Source organism: Cucurbita pepo, chromosome LG12 (assembly GCF_002806865.2).
Source record: "Cucurbita pepo subsp. pepo cultivar mu-cu-16 chromosome LG12, ASM280686v2, whole genome shotgun sequence".
In the NCBI taxonomy this organism is placed as follows: domain Eukaryota; kingdom Viridiplantae; phylum Streptophyta; class Magnoliopsida; order Cucurbitales; family Cucurbitaceae; genus Cucurbita; species Cucurbita pepo.
Genome location: NC_036649.1, coordinates 7,727,130 through 7,746,521, shown reverse-complemented (window position 1 = coordinate 7,746,521; position 19,392 = coordinate 7,727,130). Strand labels below are relative to the sequence as shown.

The 19,392-nt window shown below is 37.8% G+C and overlaps 4 protein-coding genes and 1 non-coding gene across 7 annotated transcripts; 3 read left to right on the top strand and 2 right to left on the bottom strand.

Annotated features, from left to right (window-relative positions):
* Positions 1-814: 814 nt before the first annotated feature.
* LOC111807283 (calvin cycle protein CP12-1, chloroplastic-like) lies at positions 815-1,431 on the top strand. Its single transcript, XM_023692941.1, has one exon. It carries the CDS (start codon positions 881-883, stop codon positions 1,256-1,258), a length of 378 nt encoding a protein of 125 aa, XP_023548709.1. The 5' UTR covers positions 815-880; the 3' UTR covers positions 1,259-1,431.
* An 820-nt stretch (positions 1,432-2,251) lies between these two features.
* On the top strand, positions 2,252-2,323 carry TRNAH-GUG. Its single transcript has one exon. It is a non-coding gene; the product is annotated as a tRNA-His (tRNA).
* Positions 2,324-2,410: 87 nt separating this feature from the next.
* LOC111806732 (DNA replication licensing factor MCM7) lies at positions 2,411-8,191 on the top strand. Its single transcript, XM_023692170.1, has 15 exons — positions 2,411-2,550; positions 2,629-2,696; positions 2,866-2,925; positions 3,008-3,231; positions 3,805-3,982; positions 4,198-4,320; positions 4,427-4,516; positions 4,906-5,048; positions 5,227-5,404; positions 5,620-5,811; positions 5,927-6,099; positions 6,215-6,418; positions 6,882-7,047; positions 7,332-7,553; positions 7,855-8,191. Exons 1-15 carry the CDS (start codon positions 2,511-2,513, stop codon positions 7,957-7,959), a joined length of 2,166 nt encoding a protein of 721 aa, XP_023547938.1. The 5' UTR covers positions 2,411-2,510; the 3' UTR covers positions 7,960-8,191.
* Positions 8,192-9,343: 1,152 nt separating this feature from the next.
* Positions 9,344-12,887, bottom strand: LOC111806731 (INO80 complex subunit B-like). 3 transcript variants are annotated; one of them, XM_023692169.1, is made up of 8 exons: positions 12,423-12,887; positions 11,244-11,993; positions 10,504-11,119; positions 10,314-10,414; positions 10,126-10,215; positions 9,963-10,034; positions 9,766-9,821; positions 9,344-9,676 (listed from the first exon to the last, which is right to left on the bottom strand). In XM_023692169.1, exons 2-8 carry the CDS (start codon positions 11,910-11,912, stop codon positions 9,532-9,534), a joined length of 1,749 nt encoding a protein of 582 aa, XP_023547937.1. In that variant the 5' UTR covers positions 11,913-11,993; positions 12,423-12,887; the 3' UTR covers positions 9,344-9,531. The 3 variants fall into 3 exon arrangements, with proteins under 3 accessions (XP_023547937.1, XP_023547936.1, XP_023547935.1); XM_023692168.1 differs by having other exon boundaries at positions 9,766-9,838; positions 9,980-10,034; XM_023692167.1 differs by lacking the exon at positions 9,766-9,821 and having other exon boundaries at positions 9,907-10,034; positions 12,423-12,886.
* A 3,154-nt stretch (positions 12,888-16,041) lies between these two features.
* On the bottom strand, positions 16,042-19,221 carry LOC111806733 (peptidyl-prolyl cis-trans isomerase CYP21-4-like). The gene is made up of 8 exons (XM_023692171.1): positions 19,096-19,221; positions 18,358-18,544; positions 18,101-18,140; positions 17,808-17,858; positions 17,594-17,679; positions 17,137-17,274; positions 16,893-17,043; positions 16,042-16,594 (listed from the first exon to the last, which is right to left on the bottom strand). The coding sequence occupies exons 2-8, from the start codon at positions 18,507-18,509 to the stop codon at positions 16,508-16,510; spliced, it is 705 nt and encodes a 234-aa protein (XP_023547939.1). The 5' UTR covers positions 18,510-18,544; positions 19,096-19,221; the 3' UTR covers positions 16,042-16,507.
* Positions 19,222-19,392: the final 171 nt, after the last annotated feature.

Genomic DNA, 19,392 nt, shown 5'->3' with positions numbered 1-19,392 from the left:
CCACCGCTAGCAGATATTGCCCTCTTTGGCTTTCCCTTTCGGGCTTCCCCTCAAAGCTTTAAAACGCATATAGTGGGGGAAGGTTTCCATACCCTTATAAATGGTGGTTTGTTATCCTCCCCAACCAATGTGAGACATCACAATCCACCCCCCCCTTCGGGACCAACGTTCTCGCTACTCTTTTATTCCTCCAATCGATGTGGGGCCGCCCTCAAATCCACCCTCTTTGGGGCCAGCGTCCTTACTGGCATACCGCCTCGTATCTACCTCCATTCGAGGAACAACAAGAATGCTACACATCATCCAATGTCTAGTTCTGATACCATTTATAATGACCCACGCCCACCACTAGCAGATATTTACTTACTAATTTTAACATGTAATGTTGGAGAGATTAATAATTGACTTAAACATAAAAAGTTTAATTTTCTTAAATAATCAAAACTTAATTAAATATATATGATATTAAAATATCTCAATAATCATAAAAATAAGTAATATATTAACAAACTCCATTGTATTTAATTTTTTAAATACTACTTTAGTTTTGATTTAATTTTTGGATTTAAATGCCTGTTAAAATTAAAGAATAAAACGATTTTTTTTTTTTTTTAATATGGAAAACTAAATTGAACCAAATTTATAAATGATAATTTAAAATTATCCTAATTGCGTTAAAACAATCTAGAAAAATCCAGATAATATGACCTGACAACCACGTGGCGATTTGCCATTGGCCACCATCCGATAAGAAATATGTGCTCAGGAACGCACGGCGGATCCCAGTTATATATATATCGAAGAAGAAGAAAAATCTCATTTATTTTGTTGTTATCCAATCCATCGTCGTTTCAGATCAAAGAATAAGAAAGTAAAGAGAATGGCAGCGATCTCCGGCGCGACTATGGGGGTCTCAAAAGCGGTGGCTGACTCGCCGAATCTCGAATCGCCGGTCCTTCGATCCGCCCGGCTCAACTACCCATGGAAGAGGTGGAGTGCAGTTCGGTTGCGCGCCGTTGGACCGGTGTCTGCCGCACCGGACCGGATATCGGAGAAGGTGGTGGAGAGTATAAAGAACGCGGAGGAGACGTGCTCGGAGGATCCGGCGAGCGGCGAGTGCGCGGCGGCGTGGGATGAGGTGGAGGAGCTAAGTGCGGCCGCTAGCCACGCACGTGACCGCCTCAAGGATTCGGATCCGTTGGAGGATTTTTGTAAGGATAATCCGGAGACGGAGGAGTGTCGCACGTATGAGGACTGAGTAATTTCTTTATATTCCGAATTTATTTAATTTTTTTTTTTTTTTTTTTAATTTTATTTAAGGTAGGAATGGATCTGGTTTGTGTTGGTTATGTGAAATGAAAATTACTAGAAAATATTGAAAATATGAATCTGGTGACGAGCATAAATTCTCATAGCTTTGTTATTTGAGTATTTATCAATCTATTAGCTCGACTAAGTTTAGAGCATGACTTTGATACCATGTTAGACGCTATTGGCACGACTAAGTTTAGGACATGACTTTGATATCATGTTAGACGAACACGACTTTCTACAATGGTATGATATTGTCCACTTTGAATATAAGCTCTCATGTCAATGGAGATGTATTCTTTTATTTATTTTTATATATATATATATAATCATTTCCTAAATTAGTGCACGGGGGATTCACACCCAACAATCTATTGTTTTCATGTTAAGACAAGACTTTATTAACACGGAGATCTACACAATTAAAATGACTCAAAATGTATGATAAATGTGGTGGTTAGTCTTAAATTATTCTATCGAGATTACAATCAAAAGGGTAGTTATTGCTTATTTTTGCTATAATATTGCACTCTTACCTGCCAATTTTAAAAAAAATTTCTAAAATTTTGTTTGTTATTATATTCTAAAATATATATTTTTAAGAACAAACCCAAAAGTAACCTTGGTCGAACGTGCTTATGACAATGACAATCCAAATTTTAGTTGTCTTGCTCTCACAATTGTATTGCGAGTTTTGATATAGTACAATTGTGACACTGATATCGTATATATAGCCATTTTCTTTAGTAATTGGATGAACACCGAACCACGTCATTATCTTTGATTAAATCAAAATTTAACTGATTTTGAAATTGATAAATTCAAAAAATTTATCTAAAATCCATAAACGGAGGAAAATGTAAGCGTTGGGGTACGATTGTAAATATTTGAACAAAATTAAAAAAATAAATACGTTATAGGAGGAACTGTGAACAACAAAGTGGCTGTAGTTTAGTGGTGAGAATTCCACGTTGTGGCCGTGGAGACCTGGGCTCGAATCCCAGCAGCCACATACTTTTTTGCTAATTTTCCCTGTTATTTTTCTATTTATTTGTTTATTATTTTTATACGACCCTAATTTTCCCGCCAAAACAACACTTCATTTATCCTTTGCCGCCAAGTCATTTGCGCTCAGTCGTATCCTCAGAATCTCCATTTCCCTCTCTCTGCTTCTCCATCTTCTTCTTCGAGGGTCAGCCATGAAAGATACTGGACCTCTGGACTTCAGCGCCGAAAGAGGTAATTAATATCTACGGTTTATCGCCTTTTTCTTTCTCTCGAAATCGTATTTTAAAGCTAGCTGTGGTTCGTTTTCAGTTCTCGCAAAGGAGTTCCTTGCGAACTTCGCCGATGCAAATGGTGAAGCCAAGTACTTAAACATCCTGGTAATGCTTCCGCATTTTCGTTCGCGTTTCTCTATTGTAACTGTAAATTTGCTTGGTGGCTTAGTTTGAAAACCCTAAAATTGCGATTACTTCCTGTGATGTACTCGTTTTTGGTCTGACGGTCTATTTTGTTTCTTGTTTTTTATTTCGATTGATTTGTTTTTTTTAGCAAGAGGTTGCAAATCGCAGAGTCCGAGCAATTCAAATCGATCTCGAGGATCTCTTTAATGTACGATTTCCTTACTCTTGGCCCATTCTCGATATTATCTCTTTGTTTAGTTGAGTAACAAAGTTGCACTATTGGATTTCAGTATAAGGACTTGGACGAGGATTTCCTCAAACGTATTACAGAAAACACCCGGCGATATATTGGAATTTTTGCCGATGCTATTGATGAGCTCATGCCGGAGCCAACAGAGGCGTTTGTAGATGATGATCACGACATACTAATGACACAAAGGTCTGATGATGGACCTGATACTAACGATAACCCTGACCCACGCCAAAAAATGCCGCCAGAAATCAAACGATACTTGTGAGTTCATTGCAACTCCTCTTTCTTCAGAGTTCATAGTTGAGAGTATATAGAAAATTAGTCCAGCATGACTAGCACTTTTTAGTTCAATACACAACGGCTTTTACTTTTGTACCGGGCTTTATGATATTTGGCACTGCGTTTTCTATTATCTTTTAAAAGAAGTTCATTGAAAATCTGTCCAGTTGGTTCTGGACTAGGACCACTATATGGGTGATGTTTCAGTTCTTAACTTGGTTTGTCTCAAGAGTGCTACCTAATTGGCGTTCTTACTTGTCTGGCTTAAAAGACTAACGTGTTGAATTACAAACATGTTCATGAACACATAATTTAGTTATCATTAATCCTAATAGAAGTATGTGGCGGTGCATGTCATTGTTTATCTATTTGGATTCATAGTATAGATAACATACCCCAGCTGATAATTTAATATATGTGCCAATGCTATTGTTTAATCCGTTGGATTTTCATCCAACCGTCCTTTTTTCACTGAATTACCTACTGTTTGCTTTTATGCTTCAAAGGGATTCTGTCATTTCCAAATTGCCTTATGCCCGATCAATCTTATTGCAGTGAAGTTTACATTAGAGCACCTTCAAAGGGCCGTCCGTTTACCATAAGAGAGGTCAAAGCGTCATATATTGGTCAACTTGTGAGAATATCTGGTATTGTGACACGCTGTTCAGATGTTAAGCCGTTGATGCAGGTGGCAGTTTATACATGCGAAGACTGTGGTTTTGAGATATACCAGGTCATCTAAATTGTAAAGATGTTGATGCTTACCATTTCTTTTCAACAAGATATAAAACTGGGGAAACGAATATTTTCTCGGTGATAAATTATGATTTTATTCTGTGCATTAAAATTGTGCGGTCCGTCCCCCAATCCTAATGTCAACTTCTTTTTTTCTCCCTCTTGGATACGTCATTTCTTCCCTACTCATGTAGTCACTTTTCTGCTTCACAGGAGGTAACAGCTCGAGTCTTCATGCCTCTATTTGAGTGTCCATCTCAGCGTTGTAGAACAAACCAAACGAAAGGCAACTTAATTCTTCAACTCAGAGCATCCAAATTTCTGAAGTTTCAGGAGGTTTTTAATTAAATTCTTCAAAGTGATTGCTGGAAAAATATTTCTATTTCATTTCATAATATGATTGATATTGGTACTAATGCATGCCATTACATTTGGATTGCAGGCCAAACTTCAAGAGTTAGCTGAGCATGTTCCGAAAGGTCATATTCCCCGGACAATGACTGTTCATCTCAGGGGTGAACTAACAAGGAAGGTTAGTTTTCTTCTAATGAATCTTCACTGGTTATTCCGAGAGTGACTGGGATTTTTGTTTAGTGTGGCTGATTAATCTATATCTAACTGGCAAGTAATGCTCGTGACCTCGAAATGCTTACTGGATTTGGCCATCATGCCAATCTATTCCTTTTTTCACATGGCTATGTCATCTTGAGACTTCTAGGAACAATTCCAATGACTTTCAATAATAATTTTAGAACTTTCAAGTTTGCTTTCAGCTTCTTTGAGTGCAGGATTTTAATTTCTGTTTCTTAACCAGAAAATGTCGAAGTTTAATATGACACCCTAGATGCAGTTCTTTCGCTTTATGTGTAATGGTTACATGATGATTATTTGTTCACAAGTCATTTTTCTGACCGTTATCAGGTAGCTCCAGGTGATGTTGTTGAACTATCAGGAATTTTTCTGCCCATTCCTTACACGGGTTTCAGGGCAATGCGTGCTGGTTTGGTTGCTGATACATTCTTAGAGGCTATGTCAATCACCCATTTCAAGAAAAAATATGAGGAGTATGGCAGCTTTCAACCCTCACCCTTTTACTGAAATAAATTTCATCTACAATCTGCCTTTTGCGACATTTCCACATTGTTCTCAGCTTTGTTTCTTTATGAACACTCTCTTAAAGTGCCCTATTGTGTTAACTTAGTTGAGGATAAAGCTTACTTGTTTAGTTGTTTCATACTGCAGATACGAACTTCGAGGAGATGAGGAGGAACTAATTGCACGTTTGGCTGAGGATGGTGATATTTACAACAAACTGGCACGATCGTTGGCACCTGAAATTTTTGGTCATGAAGATATTAAAAAAGCTTTACTGCTTCTTCTTGTTGGTGCTCCTCATAGAAAGTTGAAAGATGGGATGAAGGTAAGAACATAAAATTGTTCGAGTATGTAGGATGCATACGACGTTGTTCCTATTAATTTCTGATGCTGCAATATACGGATTCCTTACAAATTTCCATGAAACTCTATTTCCTACCTCCTTTTTCCGTAGCTATTAAGTTTTGTAAATAATTATTTACCTCAACTCTTTAATGATGAAATTACAATTTGCAATTTCAAACTCATTGGTCATTTCAGATTAGAGGAGACTTGCATATATGTTTAATGGGTGATCCTGGTGTTGCAAAGAGTCAACTTCTTAAACACATCATCAATGTTGCTCCCAGGGGAGTCTACACGACTGGCAAAGGTAGCAGTGGTGTTGGTCTAACTGCTGCTGTTCAGAAGGATCCTGTCACAAATGAGATGGTCCTTGAAGGAGGGGCATTGGTGAGCCACATACTTCACGTCTCAATACAAATTTTGTTCTTTCTTTCCCTGGTTTCATCATATAGCTTGTGATATATCAAAGTTTCATTGAGTGTGAAATTGACTTTTAATTCAGGTGTTAGCTGACATGGGAATATGTGCAATTGATGAATTTGACAAGATGGAAGAATCTGATCGTACAGCAATACATGAAGTCATGGAGCAACAGACCGTGAGCATTGCCAAGGCTGGAATCACCACGTCTCTTAATGCCAGGACTGCTGTCCTTGCTGCGGCCAATCCGGCATGGTACTTGCGTATCTTTTTTGGCCATTTTATGATTCTCTCATTCTACTGGGTTTCCGTTTCAACTTTTCTTCAAGTTTTGTGGGATTACTAAGTATGCTTACATGTATCTTTACAGGGGAAGATATGACCTCCGTAGAACTCCTGCTGAAAACATTAACCTTCCTCCAGCTCTATTATCAAGATTCGATCTTCTTTGGTTGATCCTAGATCGAGCTGACATGGATAATGATCTTGAAATGGCTAGACATGTTGTTTATGTCCATCAGAATAGAGAATCTCCTGCTCTTGGCTTCACCCCACTTGAATCATCTGTTCTTCGGTAAACATTACCATTGCCTTTTTTTTATGCATAATGAAATAGGAAGTTTGGTGATTTCAGATTGATAGGAGGGTTTTCTTTAGTTTATTTACAAAATAAACAATCAGAATCCTCATACGTGCTCTTTTGTATGCTTGAAACTACATTAAAATATAATTATCAATTTACCATCTTTTGCTTTATCATCCATTTCTGTATAATCAATCAATAAGCTATATATTTTTTATTTCGAGAATTACCTCAGAGTTCTGTTTATTATGTAGGACTGCCATTATCATCAAAATTTCCACCATCGAAAGAGATTTTCCTAACAGAGATCTATTGATTCCATATACGTTTTTTTTTTCAGTTATCAAATCTTAGATTGTAGTATGCCTGTGTATTAAATGCAAGCATTAGGACCTCATTATCTTCAATTCTCACCTTTTAAATTTGTACTTTGTTGTTTTGGTGGTTGGGCCAGAGCTTATATTTCCGCCGCAAGAAGATTGTCTCCTTACGTTCCCAAGGATCTGGAGGAGTACATTGCCAGTGCCTATTCCAGTATTCGACAGGAAGAAGCTAAATCTAACACTCCCCATTCATATACCACAGTGAGAACTCTACTAAGCATTCTTCGGATATCAGCTGTAAGTTTTATTTTGCATTTATTCATATGAATACCCTATATACTCTTCCATATTTTATTATTCCCCCATAGACTAAAATATCAAGTAGAGGCAAAGATGTTCATTCCCCGCTTTTTTAATATTCAATTATATTGAGATGCTTTTGTCCAAGCTGAACCCTTACGCCCAGCTTGGTTGGGTTGGTAGACTTAAGAGTGCTGAACACGTTGGTCATAGTAGGCATCCATATATGTATTTATTATTGATGAACTCATGAAACTTTGAAATGAACTCATCCTTCACAGGCTCTAGCGAGGCTTAGATTCTCCGAGACTGTGGCCCAAAGTGATGTTGATGAGGCTCTAAGGTTAATGCAAATGTCAAAATTTTCTCTATACTCAGATGACCGTCAAAAGTCTGGTCTAGATGCTATCTCAGATATCTATTCAATCTTGCGCGATGAAGCTGCCAGAACTAATAAAATGGATGTGAGCTATGCACACGCCCTTAACTGGATTTCCAGGAAGGTCAGTTGTGATTCTTATTCTTATAGTTGTTTACCGTTGGCAATCCTATATCATTATCGACCCAGTTAGACCCATTTGATAGAATAAACATATAAAAACACTTTATGAAGTTTCTACTGGTTCTTTATCTTATTTCAAATCTTTTTTTTTTTCGCAAATCATTTCAACGTAAAAATTTCTAAGTTTGCTGAAGTCCACAATTTGTGGACTTTGATCCAAAGATCCATTCACAAGAACTTACTTTCGTCAAAACTGCATCTTAATTATTCGAAATTGAAATGTTTGCCTTTTTCTTTTTCAGGGATACAGCGAAGCTCAACTAAAGGAATGTTTGGAGGAGTATGCTGCCTTGAATGTGTGGCAAATACATCCACACACCTTTGACATTCGGTTTATAGATGCTTGATGTGCTATTTGCATTATTGAGTTACTGACTGAGAGGTAGTTTAAATTGGTTTAGGACAAGGTCTGACCGACAATCATTTAGAATGAGGACCGAGTAAAAAGCTAAAAAATCATGGAGGTTTTCATGTCGTATCTATAGCGTAGATGTGGATGTTATCACAATTTGTAAAAGTGTAGTACAATGTTAAAATTTCAGGGATTATTTATTTGCAACCACTTGTTTCATGAGTTCCAAATGTGCTTATGCTTGCTTGGCCTTTTTTTTGGGAGATAGAGATGATTCCATTGTGTTAAATAAAGTTCTAAAAGGAACAGAATAGCAATTGGAAATTGCCAAAGAACTAAGCGATCAGGAAGGAGGGAAGTTGTTTTGATCATTTAGCTTTCTTAGTTAAATTCAACACTAAACAATATTTCTGTTCTCACCCTCTTTTGTTATATATAGGAGGGAGTAATGGTGGTTGTTTGGTAAGGGCTGTTATTGTTCTGCAACATTATTATTAATAACATGCCATTCTTCTCTCTGCCGCCTGCTTTAATCTCCGGGGATCTCAATTTCTCTCCACTGGTCTGCTGTCCTTCAGCTAGCGATCTGATTTCTCTCTGCCAAAGATCACGGTCAGAGGTATGACAACCTTATTCATCACTTTCGTTATTGCCATTTACATCAAAACAAACTTTCCTAGTTTTATTGATTATTTGGTGGTACAGGCAAGCATTGATTATTTGGATTTATTTGGTGGTACAGGCAAGCAATGATTATAATAGTATTGCAAGAATACAACTAAGTGGTCGCAATGTCAGCATTGCAAGAATACAACCAAATGGTGGCAATGTCAAATTGTGTCGGATGGAAGCAAGAATATTTCTTTCATAGAGATTAGAGCTAATTCGAATTGAAAGGTGATATAAAATCTCTATAGTTAGCGGCGCATTCATTATAGTTAGAAACTCTAGCTCTGTATCAAGGTCATGGTCGATGTTGTCACTATCATCTAATCTTGTTATCCAGGAACTTGTCTAGAAATACTCTAATGAAAGGAAGATAGGAGTTTGTGATGGGAATTTATCGCTAGGTAAGAATACGGTCGTTCAGTTCCTATAGAACTTATCACTAAAATATCACTAAAATACCCCTAACAGGAGAATATGGCTAACCACAGCGAAAAGGGTCTTCCCTCCAATGGGAAATTCAAATTCAAACTATTAGGTGGAGGCACTTTTGGCGGTGTGTTCTTGGCCAAACCTATTACTAAATCATCCTATTGGAGATAACGATAGTGTGGCTATGTAGCTGTCAAAGTAGCTTCTGGAGGTGTACATTAGCCGACTTGATTAAACAACACAAGCAAGCAATTGCCTGAGGAAGATATTCCAAGGAAAGATCGAGAAAATGTTGTGTATGCACATAAAAATGGGGTAGCATTATATCCAACGAATGGGGGACGGACCTGGAACAGATCCTAAAACATTTCTTCCATCAACGTCTCTGCAAGTATACATCTATCTACTCTACCTTCGTTTAAATGCAAACAGAAACAAAAGCTCTAGAGATTCATGGTATCAAAATCTTCTAGCACGTAGTAGTTTCTGTCAACTGCTCTTGAATTGCTTTGTAACACACGAGACTGCAAACAGGAAGCTTCGACTTAGAATCTCGATACTTGTACGGATTCAAACACGATGGACCCGCGCAGTTTTCCCGCCGTGGTGGATATCTGAAAGCATACATTGTACAAAGATTTTCACACCATTAACAGTTTACTGTGTATGGGGCAAGTCGAAAGGCAGTGAAGAAGATAAATACCTGCAGGGTCGAGACTCGAATATGCTTGGAAGGCCCATGTCGTTCGGGAAGGTCACCACGGTACCAGAAGGGCNGATTTTCACACCATTAACAGTTTACTGTGTATGGGGCAAGTCAAAAGGCAGTGAAGAAGATAAATACCTGCAGGGTCGAGACTCGAATATGCTTGGAAGGCCCATGTCGTTCGGGAAGGTCACCACGGTGCCAGAAGGACCCATCACCCATCTGATGGTGTTTGACAAGAGCTTCTCGGCATTTGCAGCCTTCTCCTGTGAAGAGTTGAGGGAACAAAAATCTAACTTATGGTCTTGTACTATTCATAACACTAACACATAATTAGAAGTTATAAGATTACAATACCTGAGCTAATTCTTCCTGGCGCTTCTTCATTTTATCTTCCCGCTTCTTTCGGCTTGAATCTTGACCGAGTATCTTTCTGATCGCCTCGGCCTACAAGATTCATTTAAAACAGGCTTCGTTCCAATCAGGAATAGTGTATAAGAATATGAATGAATCATAGTGCAAATGATATCGTGAAGAGAACAAACCTCGGATTCCCGAGCAGCCTTCTCAACTTGCATTCGTCGTCTTTGTGCAGCTTCCGCCTTCTTAAGTTGTTGTTCCACATCGGTGAGTTTCTCTTTTTGCTCTAAGAACAAACAAAATGTAAACAATTAGAAATAGTAACAACAAATTTTTGTGATTAATGCAGTGTCAATTTGGATAGAAGTTGCTTACTTCGGGGTGGAGCAGGCGGTAAACCATTTGGGAATTCGATTAAACTAGCACCTCGAGCGGACGTTGCATCTTTGCTAGACTGAAGAGCTCTTTGACGTGTGGTAAGAGTCATTTCTCTCTTACCGTCCATCAATGCATCGATCGATTCCTTCCTCTGCTTCTTATGATTGGCTTCAACATCACCATCAGAAGCTGATTCTTCTTCTTCCTCATAATCCTTGTCTTCCGACGCCATATCAGATCTAGCCTTCTTCCCATCTTTGTCGTGCTTCGATGCACCATAATTCTCTACGCTAGAAATGCTGGAGAGCTTTCGCTGCTTCTTGATCGGTTCATCACCATCATCACGGTATCCTGCATAAGCCTTCGAAGTTTTAAGCTTCTCCAAATACCGTATCTCATCATCTTCGTCGTCATCAAAATCCCCATTAAGAACACGCTTCTTTGAGGCCCTTTTACTCTTTCGAACCGACTCTGCTCCATGCTTCCCAGCCATCTTCCCTGTCAATGTCTCCTCCTTTTCTAGGCCAAAGCCACCTTGTGAGAAGTCTCTCCACGGAACTCCATGTAATCTGCCTCGTCTTTCTGAAGGTGAATGATTTCCAGTAAAGTTTTCCTGCTTTCCGAAACACATTGGAGAGAAGAAAAAAAAATCAGTTTCGAGTGTTGCTAACTTATTTGGTTATAACGTGCACGATAGCACTAACATAAACTTCCATATGAGTAACGTTCAAAAGTACCTGAAAGTTATGCTTGTGTTGCTGCCTATGACCATCGGAAGGTTGAGAACCCTTCGAAGAAGGGCCTTTCGATGTGCCATTGGGAGGGGAAGTGGCTCGAATAGTACGGGTGACCCCACCAACCCTAAGTTTAACCTTCTTAACCTTGCTATCATTTCCTAATCCTTCAGCATAAAGTCCTTTCTGTCCAGAACTCGAACTTTCACCACCATACCTTCCACCATATGGGTCGATGCTACTCGACTCCGATTCAATACCATCTGATGCCTTGCTCGTGCTTCTCCAATTAGCAGGAGCAAGGACACCTTCGCTGCTGCGTTTGTTATCATTAGCACTTTGTCCCGTTTCACTACGGTAATATGAATTATAACTTCCATCTTTTATGCTTCTTTTAAGAAAATGTTCGTTTTCAGCCCCATTAACAGATGAGCCTCTGGATACACATTGATTGAGACTTAATTCTTTTCTCCTAGAACTACCATCACCACCACCATTCTCATCACTGGAGAACTTGACTGCATCATCAGAAGGTGGCGTCGAAGATGACGGTGAAGGATCTAAACCTTCAGCTAGTTGCTGTGACTCGAGTCGAGGACGACGGGAAGTTCGACTCCTTTTCCTCCTCATAGTAGAGCTTCCATAAATCCCCGACGTCCGAAACTCTTCCATTACTAATTGGCAGTAAGACCACACAACACTAAGCCTACGAAAACCGAATCACAATAATAATAGCAGACTATTTCAGCAAACCTGAGAAGAACCAAAACAGTGAACCATTCAGTAACAATAACCAGCACAAGAACTTCAAACATGAACAATCCACAACCATTCCTAAAGAACAATCAGAAAAACAAACAGATAAAAGGAAAACACAAAACCAATGCAAACAGAACGTAATCCGCAATCAATTGCAGCCTCAACAAGAAGAAATCAAAAGGATCTCGATTAATGTATTCATAACACCTCCAAATCAAAAGCCAAAAGCACAACCTCCATACAAAATTCTCATAAAAAAAGCCCACAAACATGCATCGTTACTTACGAAGAAGCAAAACTAACAACAACCCACCAAGCCAAAACCTAAAAACAGGGCAAAAATCAACAAACCCAGATGCTAAAACCCAAAAACGAAAAGAAAAACAAAAACCCAATGAACATTAAAAGGAGATAACCCATTACCTGGCGAAGAACGAGCAACACCACCGTCCACCACCAAGAAATCGCCCGACCCACGAACCCACCAGGGAAAAGAGAGAGACCCAGATGGATAAACGCAAAGAAAAACAAAAGAAAGGGAAAAATTAAACAAGAGAACGATGGATTGAAGAAGAGGAAGGAGAAGAGGAGAAGAAAAAGGAAATTTAGGGTTAGAAGAGAAGAAGAATTGGGGAAAATAATGGGAATGAGAGAGAAAGAAGAGGGAGTGGTGGTGGTGATGGTAAAGGAGAGGACTAATAATCTCCCTCTCGTTCACCATTTTTTTGGCTAATTCCACTCCACCCCCTCTCAAACCCTCCCCCCAAAATCCCACGCTGTGATTTTTTTTTGGGGGTTCCCTCTCTTTGTCAAATGCGGTCACCGACTCACTGAGCCAACTCGGACAGACCCATCTTTCTCTTTCTCTTCGCCCCCCTTCTCTCCATTCCTCTCCTCTACTCACGCTGCAAGTATGTGCGCATTTTAGTGTCCTGCGCCCATCTTAGCGCATTTTAGTATCCTGCGCCCATTTTAGCGCATTTTAGTGACAATGGAACGCCCTTGTTCATTACACGTGTGGTCTGGATTCGTCCGTATAATGACTTAAATGCCCCCTTCATTCTTAGAATATTACGGAAATGGCACTTGAAAATTTCAGCTTTTTGTAACTGAGCCGCTTTTGGCGGGTTCCAAGAATCAGTCGGGTCGTTTATTAGAGCTTTCTTCGTAAATTCGTTGAATTGCCTTTTTTGGGTCATTTTATTATTATTTTAAATTTAAATTTAAATTTAATTGTCTTTCTCATTTAAAAAATATATTTTTTTTTAACTTTAATTTATAATATTTTAAAACTTTTTAATTTTATATTTACATATTCACTCGCATTAAATTTATATGATATTGTAAATTAAACGTTAATCTTAATCTAATAGATAAAATACTGATAGTTCAATATCTACTTTTATAATTACTTAGCTAAAAAAGAATATCATGCTAATATGCTACACATATATCATTTATCTGAATAGACGTGTAGAGAGTATGATGTACTTTGACATTTATCTTTCAGAAAAATGCTATAGCAAGTAGGCTGATAAAACCGAGCGAGAGTTCAAGCTTCTAATTTCATAGGGACTATAAATCTTCTTAAAGAATATTTCATCACAAATATAACCTCATAATCGAAATCGAGATGATTCGATTGACACGTTTTCAATGGCACTTACAAACTCATGACCTTGGATGAATCACTTTACTCATGAGTTAGCAATCAAACGGAAAGAGACCGGTTAAAATAAGCTGTAGTGGCAGCTCAAGCTCATCAAAGGATTGTTGGGCGATGTTTTTGGACACTGGGTTGCGGTCATCTTTCGGGAAGCTTCTCTTCTTCTTATGGCATTAGGGACATGTCTCCGAGCAATCCTTCCAACATTATAATGAATATCTATTTCTTTTAGATAGTTTTGAAACGTTTATAAATAGTCCAAATGAACGAAGGATGGGTGAGATGGGTATCATTAAATGGTTTATAGGTGGAATGATCATCGGACTTCATTTTAATCTAATTATCTGAATCTCACAAATATTTTGATCAAGAGACTCCCGGAGATCGATACAATATCATGGAACAAGAGTCATATGTTCCACCCATGGTCCATCCAAGAGAAGAACAAACATGTTGAGCTAAGCGATAGAATTACTTGACAATGATAGTCATCACTGTTTGGCTCCATTAATAGAGTGTGAGATCCTATAAAAGTGTGTAGTCTCTCTCTAACGGAGCACGTTTTAAAAATAGTGAGGCTGACGGCGACACATCACATGCCAAAGCAAACAATATCTGTTAGCAGTGGGCTTGAGCGGTTACAAATGGTACGAGAGCCAGACACATGCGGCGTGCCAGCAAAGATGCTAGGCCTAGAGAATAAAACGTTCGTTATAAGGGTGTGGAAACCTCTCATTAATAAACGCGTTTTAAAATCGTGAGACCGACAACGATACGTAACGAGTCAAAATGGATAAATATCTATTAGCAGTGAGCTTGGACCGAAACCCTACGAATGAAGAAGATGTATAGATTTTAAGTACTTGCATTTCTCAACAAAGACCTGCATCAGTAAAAGCCAAGTAAAAAGCACCGGCTTTGACTGTATGGTTGTTGAAATTCATGAATATGGAAGTCAGTAATTCATACCCCACCTTGGCAACACGATCCATCAGGTAATTCAATTGAATTTACAATACAAGTTCCCATAAGCCATTGACAAGTCATCTGGGTCAAACTCTAAAAAAATTTCCCTGAAGTCTTTACTAGAGATCGAGGGTAATTATATGTTGTAATTATCGACCATAATGACGACTGTTTTCCCACTAGTTATAGGTGATATCAAAATTTGATGAAGTGTTGAACACAACTATTTTGTGAGAAACACTCGGGGGAACTCTTGCTTACGGGCTCCCTGAAACCAAGAGAGGAGACCGAAGATGCATGAGATGCAAAGGATACTATGGATGAAAGAGTGAGCCTCTCTCCTATGTTTAGGAGTAGAGAAGAGAGCACCTTCAACCGACAAAGTATTTCTTTCGTTTACTGCTTGGCCAAGATGTGTTAAACATAACCTTCTTCAAAAATCTCTCTAAAGGTGGATAATGGGATGATCTGCTCCTTTGACTTTTTCTTTTTCCAATGTGACGACTGCTTTGACTTTTTCTTTTTCCAATGTGACGAAAGTCCAATGTGACGAAAGAAAGCAAAGAAACTTAGCTTCTTGCAGGTCCCAATAAGCGGGTAACTACGGTCCACTCGTATTGGAAAACCTCACTTTTTCAGCAAAGACTAGAATCGATTCAATCAATTGAAATCAATGCGAGTCCCACTAGGAAGAAATATTCTGAGGCGGGCAAGGAAGGATGTAATTAGAATTTGTTGAAATATAAGGAGCTACATTGGAATTTTCGTAACAATAGGTGCTAAATTGAAAAGAAAAAAAAAAAGAAAAAAACTTCCCATTGGGTTCAAGCATATAAATATTTAGCCCACTAAACTTTGAAATAATTATGTTTCATATATTATTTTTTTTCATTACCTAAGGTTTTTATATCCATTATTCGCATGACCTAACATTAAACAAGATGAAAATTTTGTTAATTTTGTTTGAATTTAATTTAAAGGTACTCAACAATTCATTTTTTCATATAACTAACCCGAACATAACTTAACTAATTATATCTTCACTCCAATCATATGTTGACAAAGTCGAGTCTAACCAACCAACCTGCTCACCTAGATTGGGTAGGCCAACCTCATTATTCTCATCAACAATATCCTCTACAAATGCGATGTCCCACGTTGGTTGGGAAGGAGAACAAACCACCATTTATAAGGGCGTGGAAACCTTCCCCTAGCATACGCGTTTTAAAGCCTTGAAGGGAAGCCCAGAAAGGAAAGCTCGAAGAGAACAATATCTGCTAGCGATGGATTTAGATCGTTACAACAACCATATACATACATTGAAAGCCAAAGATTCATACTTTATGAGCATGAGACAGCTTAAACTCTTCGAAAGTTCCATCTAAACTAACTAAAACATCTTGGATCAAATAATCTCAATGATCTGAAAGGCTACTATAATTTTGAAGTTCATATACAATGGTGGTCATCATTCATAACAGATTCCAATAATGAATATATGAAAGTTTTGATCTATCAATTACCCACCAAAGAGAAGTGAAAAGAATCTCCCTAATTGATGAGTTCTGATGGCCACTCAAAAATCCAAGAACCTGCTGTATAACATTTCAAAGTTTATGAAACAAGTGAAGTAACTAAATCAAGTCCCCAAATACAGCATATTACACAAAAGAAAAAGGAATTTGACAAGCTCTTCCCTCTCCTAGCCCAGCCACCAGAGGCTAACACCGTGGTAACGTGGACGAACACGCTTGAATGAATATTCCAAGCCATATCTCTATCTGAACAATTACCCTACAATAACCGATATGTCAGTTAGGAGAATAGGAAACAATTACTTGAAAGGTAGAAGCCCAAGATGCCCAATGCTCTTCCTTCATATTTTCATTCTCAAGGTTATATCGTTTATTTTGATTGTAGATTTGGGTCGATAATGCTCATCCGTGTCCACCTCTTCAATCTCCTGAGGAATACAATGTTTCACAGACATCAATATAATGACGATGTTCAACCAATGATCTTGCAGGAATAGTTACTACATCAAGTACAACAACCAAATGAAATGAAACAGAAAACAATTTAATTAGGTGCATCGATTCCTAAAAAACTGTAAGAAGATGTCAGGTAGAGAATATTCTAGCAGAAGAAGTTCAGTCAGGTCTGAAATTTAAATTTGAAATTTCTCACTCACTAAACTCGATTAGAAGTGAATATCTTAGAAAGTACTTCACAACATAATACAGAAACCAAGTTATTCTCACCTGTACAACGTGTTCTCCCTTAATTACTCGCCCAAAGATAATCAACTTTTCGCTAAGATCTGGAATTGGTGCAGTCGTAATGAAAATCTCGAATCCCTTGTTCTTGGGATTCCCCCTAGGGGTCCCGACTAGAAAAGCATCGTGTTTTAAACTGATTGTGCATAAAAAGTACAACTATCAGGTACAACCGAAATTGAAAAATGGTAACATATCAAACGTCAACGATGAATTACAAGGCACCAACCTTGCATCAGGCTGACTATGATGCTTTCCTCCCAGAATCCAATCTTCTGCGACTCCAAGATCTTGGCTATTTCCGACTTGAATTGAATAGTGTTTTATCACATGGTGAAACAGCATTCCACTAAAACGATTCTTTTGACTGAAAGTCCAATGTTTCAAAGGAGAACGTTTATTTCCACGGGAAATTGTAATACTATTTAAAAGAATAATTAAAAAAAAGAAAGAAAAGCCATGAGAAACTATTAAATTAGAGTTTCAGACAAGCCATGAGAAATTATTTAATTAGAGTTTCAGGCGAACATTATGCCAGAAAAGAGTAAATGCACAATGAACCCCTTTTGAAACTTCATTTTTTGAAGGCGGTGTCAAATGGCAACATTCTATTTGAAATGTTTTCCTCAAGTTTGAAGACCCTCCACAGTATGGAAAATTATATGTTTCATACTTATAATGCTCACCATAAATAAATAAACTCATCAACGACTTCAGGGGCACTTTCTTTGTAAAGTTCCACAACGATTGTGCCCTTTGAAGTACTGAAAACCTAAGAACAGCGAGAAAACATGACGATTATTATAAATTCACAAGTTCATACTGAAGTAGAAGATAAAATTTTGTTTTAGAAAACATCTAAAGATATATAAGGCAGATGGGGGATAAGGGTAAACCTACAGCATATCCAGGTAGATCTGTTTTTTTTGCATCCAAATGTAAAGCTTCAGTCTGTAAAACAAGTAATGATCAGACTCAAAAAGTAGAGATAAATCATGAAATAATACCAAGCTCTTAAAATGCAATGAAAACTTTACGTTATGAAGATAAACTTGCACCGTGACGTGCAAAATTATATTAAGGATTATTAGGGAGAATATTAAAAAATGAAAAAGTGAATTGAATCTGCTAACAAATAAACTTAGAAATCATCAACTTCATTCTAAAATAAGAATCAAAATTGACCTACGTACCTCAGAACCTGAAAACCCATTCTCTGATTGAAGTTTTGACCTGAATTGGGATGAAGAAAAGTTAAGCCAGTAGTTGATATTTCAAAACAGCTCCAAATTCCATACAAACAGACCAAACAATTATCATACAGAAATATTGAATTATATTCTGAGTCTCAACCAAGATTGAACAATTTAATCAGTAAGGTATAAGTATTGAAATTCTCATCAATTTCATGAGAATACGAAGTCGGGAAAATGACCGCTCTGATACTAACCTGTAAGACCAATGTCTGTATGTGGTATGAAGGAGAAACACGAACAAAGCAACAATCAAGCTGCATGTCAGAATTGTTGTAAGACCAATCCGCGAGGGTCCTTTCTTCTTTTTGCTTTGTTGAAGCAAAGTTTGCGGCTTAATCCTTGCCATAAATTCGCTTCAGTTTCAAGCTAGAGAGAGTTCCACTGCAGCAGGAATCCATAAAGAAGAATATGAGTCCTTAGAACTTCATAGTTTATACAAGTCATTCCAAATCCAAATTTACAGAATCAGAAATATTGTTCCACTTCACAAAATTCTTACAACTCTAAAGCTGGAAATCCATGCAGCGCCGTAGCGAGCATATGAAGGTAGGTGGCATTTAAAACACATGATTCACAAGTGTATGGAAAAAGTAAATCAAGAAACTCATCACATAATTACTAAAAAGGCAAATCTCTCGTCTAAACACCATCAATTCTGAACTATCTAACAATAATCAACTGAAATCTACAAACAAGCTCTGAACCACGATCCACCGACCAACCCACAAGAGTGCAAGCGACAACCAATCCATGACCTCGCATGATACTAATTGAATCAAATAGATCAAAGTTAAATCATCCAGTATCTAAACTAATCCCCAGATAATGAAAATTTTCAAGCAAACCAGATGCCGAATGATTCAACAAACTTATGGAACAACTTCGATGAACAAGCCTTGTCGATTTCGCGGGGGAAGAATTACAATAAGTACCTGAAATTTCTCAAACCGCCGCGAATTTCTCTGCAGAGGCAATAAATCTGGCAGTTGAAAAGCCTTTTCTGAATTCAGTAACCCTTTTGTTCGAAACAGAAAGAATCTCGAGTTCCAAGTTTTTGTTTAAATTTTTATTTTATTTTTATTTTCTACTTTCTTTTTCCAGGTAAAAGACGCTGGAAAAATGAAATGGGCCGGGTTTGGTTTATCCATGGACCGGCCCAATTATGATGACTCATTTCCCTAAAATTATATATTAAATTTTTATTTTAATATATTATTGAATATTTTTTT

Excerpts from the sequence above, each read along its gene's own strand:
- LOC111807283 (XM_023692941.1), top strand. The coding sequence starts at position 881 with ATGGCAGCGATCTCCGGCGCGACTATGGGGGTCTCAAAAGCGGTGGCT.
- LOC111806732 (XM_023692170.1), top strand. The coding sequence starts at position 2,511 with ATGAAAGATACTGGACCTCTGGACTTCAGCGCCGAAAGAG. Across the intron at positions 6,100-6,214 it reads GCTGCGGCCAATCCGGCATG|GGGAAGATATGACCTCCGTA; the intron begins GTACTTGCGTAT and ends GTATCTTTACAG. Across the intron at positions 7,048-7,331 it reads GCATTCTTCGGATATCAGCT|GCTCTAGCGAGGCTTAGATT; the intron begins GTAAGTTTTATT and ends CATCCTTCACAG.
- LOC111806731 (XM_023692169.1), bottom strand. The coding sequence starts at position 11,912 with ATGGAAGAGTTTCGGACGTCGGGGATTTATGGAAGCTCTACTATGAGG. Across the intron at positions 11,120-11,243 it reads AACACAAGCATAACTTTCAG|GAAAACTTTACTGGAAATCA; the intron begins GTACTTTTGAAC and ends TTCGGAAAGCAG. Across the intron at positions 10,415-10,503 it reads ACCGCCTGCTCCACCCCGAA|AGCAAAAAGAGAAACTCACC; the intron begins GTAAGCAACTTC and ends GTTTGTTCTTAG.
- LOC111806733 (XM_023692171.1), bottom strand. The coding sequence starts at position 18,509 with ATGGCAAGGATTAAGCCGCAAACTTTGCTTCAACAAAGCAAAAAGAAG. Across the intron at positions 18,141-18,357 it reads TACAGACATTGGTCTTACAG|GTCAAAACTTCAATCAGAGA; the intron begins GTTAGTATCAGA and ends ATCCCAATTCAG. Across the intron at positions 17,044-17,136 it reads CATAGTCAGCCTGATGCAAG|TTTAAAACACGATGCTTTTC; the intron begins GTTGGTGCCTTG and ends ATGCACAATCAG.